General features: G+C 37.0%; 1 protein-coding gene across 1 annotated transcript; it reads right to left on the bottom strand.

Annotated features, from left to right (window-relative positions):
- Window positions 1-2,532: 2,532 nt before the first annotated feature.
- LOC134661625 (putative nuclease HARBI1) lies at window positions 2,533-3,520 on the bottom strand. The gene has a single exon (XM_063517766.1). It carries the CDS (start codon window positions 3,220-3,222, stop codon window positions 2,533-2,535), a length of 690 nt encoding a protein of 229 aa, XP_063373836.1. The 5' UTR covers window positions 3,223-3,520.
- Window positions 3,521-3,954: the final 434 nt, after the last annotated feature.

The following is a 3,954-nucleotide window of genomic DNA, read 5'->3' as shown; positions in this document are numbered from 1 at the left end:
CGCGTGATGATGACTATTTTGGGAATAGTCATCATCACGCGAGGTGAAACATTTATTTACACGTTACATTAATTTACACATTTCATCAATAGGTAAGTAGCGACCCGCCCTGGCCTCGCACGGGTTACACAAAACCTTAACAAATAATACTTCTAAACCTTCCTCTATAATCACTTTATTGATAAGTGTAAACCGTATGAAAATCCGTTCAGTAGTTTTTGAGTTTATAGAGAACATCGTTTTCTAATATGTAGTGATTTGTTTTAAATTAACCGTCTCAACAAGCTACGTGTGCCAAGCCATGGTCCATTTTGTAAACTATACCTGACCTAACTTAAAAATCGATTGGTTTCAGTTTTTAATATCCAGAAAATTCCCAACAAACAAAATATCCTTATAAAATTAAATCTATAAGGGCTAAACACTCATAGTTGTTTTAAAATAGCATTCATTATGTCAAGGTACCTTTTAACGGCTCATTATAAAAAGATTTGGCTAATATTACCTTTAGGTAGTCTTATAATTTGGGCATGTAGAAGTTAATAAATCCAATTAATATGGCTACAATAAGGTTTCAAAATGTTTTGTTCTTATAGAGGCTCATTATAAGAAGATTTGGCTAATATTGGACGCGATTCTACGTGCACATCGCCTAAATAGCCTAAAATTAAAATGTCTAAGTTTTAATCATATTTTAGACGGCGGATTTAACAAGTGCTATTCCAGAACGTCAAGCTGACTAAATTTAGCCAGATTTTAGACGGATTCTAAAATTTCTAAGTTGAATTGAGTGTGTTGCCACTTTAAAAAAATAAGTGAACGAATGAATGAATGATATCTGTATAAAAACTGTAAAATCGTATTTATAATCGTAATAATTTAATGAATTTTATTCCATTACATATATTTAACACTAGTGTACACACCTTAGACCACTAAAACGTTACTTTTTAATTATGTAATTAAAAATAATTAATCAAATTTTAATAGGCAACATTTAAAAAAATCTGCTGTCAAGTACGAAGAAGTTTGTAAACTTGTTTGTATTCCAATTTGTTTGGTTTTGTTTGTGGAAAACGTGGAAAATGTCGGTGTCGCGAAAGCGGAGCAATAAAACGCAACAGGAGGTGCTCGTAGAGCATCTCCATGCTAACTTGATGTTAGCAAGAGGTAAGCATGTTTATTTACTAATATGATGTGACATAAGGTGAAAACAATTTGAGATGAAGAAATGAATTCCTCTTTTCTTCATCTCAAATTGTGTCTCGAGTTCGTTCTAGCCGTCGACTCTAGAGCCGTTACCGGCGTTCTGCGTTCGTGTTCCATGGGACCTGAATGTAACGCCAACGCAGAACTCCGGTTACCACTTTCGAGAATGGAGAAGTTTAGGTACCGTACAAATATCGCCACAGCACCGTAACGACAACGCCTTACCGCATCCACTGCGCTGAAACTGAAGCTGCTAAAATAATCAGACCCACGAAAACAGCTGCAAATTCTGTTGTAAGAGCCTTGGAAGATCAACTTACTATAATTTGTAGGAGTAGGCAAGACCAATCTGTATATCAAATTATTGGAAATGTTACTTGTGTAGTGATGGACACCTTTGCACCTGGTACAAATCCCACTGGTCTATTTGACTAGGCTTATATTGGTTTAGTTGTAATGTTAATGATAATGACCTTGTTATAATCAACTACCTGTGTCATGAAGTTTTTTTTTTATTGTATGTATTTGTGTATGGGTAAAATGTGTATCTTTTCAGGAAATACGGCTAGCCCCAAAGTGGCAGCATTTTAGGTGGCCCTAACTGTTACTCTTAATAGTCACGGATGTCGAAGGACAGTGGCGGAATGGCAGAGTGTAAGTACTGTTGGAATCAAAATAAAATAAATAAATATTAGGGGATTTTTTTACACAAATCAATCTAGTCCCTGTCCCTAAGTAAGCTCAATATGATAGTGTTAACTTTGTTTTTAATACATAAATATTAGAAAGCATTTTTTTACGCAAGTCGAACTAGTCTCATAGTAAGCTCAATGAGGCTTGTAGTGGGTACTAGACGATGATATATTATAGACATGTATACATAGAAAACATCCAAGTCTCAGGAACAAATGTTTTCTCTCCTCCAGCTTCATAGGCAGTGTCACTACCAACTAGGCTAAACAGGCCGACAAATCTAATAAAACAGTTGATGTTTTAATCAATTAAAAAATCTATTAATTAAAAATGCACGTCGTCCACGGGCTTCATTAAAAAAATTGACATCATTCTCTGGTTGTTGTGGGAGATCTTCAGGATCATTCTGTTCTTCATCATCCTCCTCTACTTCACTTAGATCTGTGATGTCTTCGTCACTCTCAGAATCGTCACTGCTGTCTGAATCATGATTAATTTCTAATTCATTAATCATATTATAAATTGTGCAGCATGATATTATAATTTTGGCAGCTTTTTCTGGACTGTAATGCAGCGTTCGGTGGCGATGAAGGCATCTAAATTTGTTTTTTAATACTCCAAAGCACATCTCTATGACCCTTCGAGGTGCTGGTGCACATTGCTGCTCCTCCAAACAGCAGCATCATGGGTTGAACCCGGAAAGTTAGGGTTTACGCTAGTGATCCGACCTGTGGCATCGCACACCACTTGACAATTTATACTATAAAACCCTTTTCTGTTGTAGAAAATATTACCCGGGGCTATAGGGTGGTTATTTGGGGGTTTGTGTATAGGGATGTGACTCCCATCTACCGCACCCAATGTATATGGCATTCCAAAATTGTCCTGGAACTCCCGCATTGCCCTGTCTTTCTCCAGTCTGGTCACTGGGAATTTGATCCACTGTGGGGTCAACCTTTCTATAATAACAGGACACACATCTGCCAGACTGCGGCTTATTGTTGGCTGACTTTGAGCTAGTATATTAATTTCTCCCACAGCAGTCTGGTAGCTGCCATGGGCAAAAAAGTTCAGTGCACTTAGGACCTTTAAATGTGGTGGCACCGTCCCCGCTCGTAGCGCATCGCCTTCACACAGAGTGTCCACTACGTGACGGCCCATGGCCCGCGACAGCCTAAACAATTTACGGAACTTCCGCTCGGACCGGTCAAATGGGTTAGACCCGTCTCGCAACCTCTTCAAATACATTTTTTCACCCTCGCCCTCGCCATACTCCCTCTCTTCGGCCACCACAGCAGCTATGACGTATTCTTCATCCATTTCGAACAAGAAATTCTGCAAAACTTGACTTTTTTGTGTTATCGTATTTTAAACGGGACTATTTTATTCGCCGCTAAAATTAGTCAGTTTAGCTTGACGTTTCTATGTTTTTGTTTAAAAAAGACATGTACTGAATAGCATTTAAGCAGCTAAACCTAAATTGAATAGACCGCCTAAATTAAGAAACGTCAGATTCAAATTGGTGTTGTCATTTGATTATGACAGCTGCTCATAGAATAGCAAAGTGGTTTAGCGACGCCTAAATAAAATTAGGAGGTTTAGCGGCCGCCGTAGAATCGCGTCCATTACCTTTATTCTTATAATTTGGCCATGTACACATTAATAAATCCAATTAATATGGCTACAATAAGGGTTCAAAATGTTATGTTCTTATAGAGGCTCATTATAACAAGATTTGGCTAATGATACCTTTATTCTTATAATTTGGCCATGTACACGTTAATAAATCCAATTAATATGGCTACAATAAGGGTTCAAAATGTTTTGTTCTTATAGAGGCTGTTTACATTGCTTTTTAGCTGTATAATATTCTAAGCAGTGTAAAGGCTTTTAATGTGGCCAATTATTATTATAAAAGTAATGCACAAGATAACTATGACGCTTTTTGACTCATAGGAGCATATTATTAGACGTCGATCCGACAAAAAAGAATTATAGCATTTTATATGGTACCTACTTACAAGAATTAAAGCAATCCATATTCACTTATAC

The sequence above is a fragment of the Cydia amplana genome, chromosome Z (assembly GCF_948474715.1).
Source record: "Cydia amplana chromosome Z, ilCydAmpl1.1, whole genome shotgun sequence".
NCBI classification, from domain to species: domain Eukaryota; kingdom Metazoa; phylum Arthropoda; class Insecta; order Lepidoptera; family Tortricidae; genus Cydia; species Cydia amplana.
The sequence above is the reverse complement of the archived record's forward strand: the minus strand, read 5'-3'. Positions and strand labels throughout refer to the sequence as shown.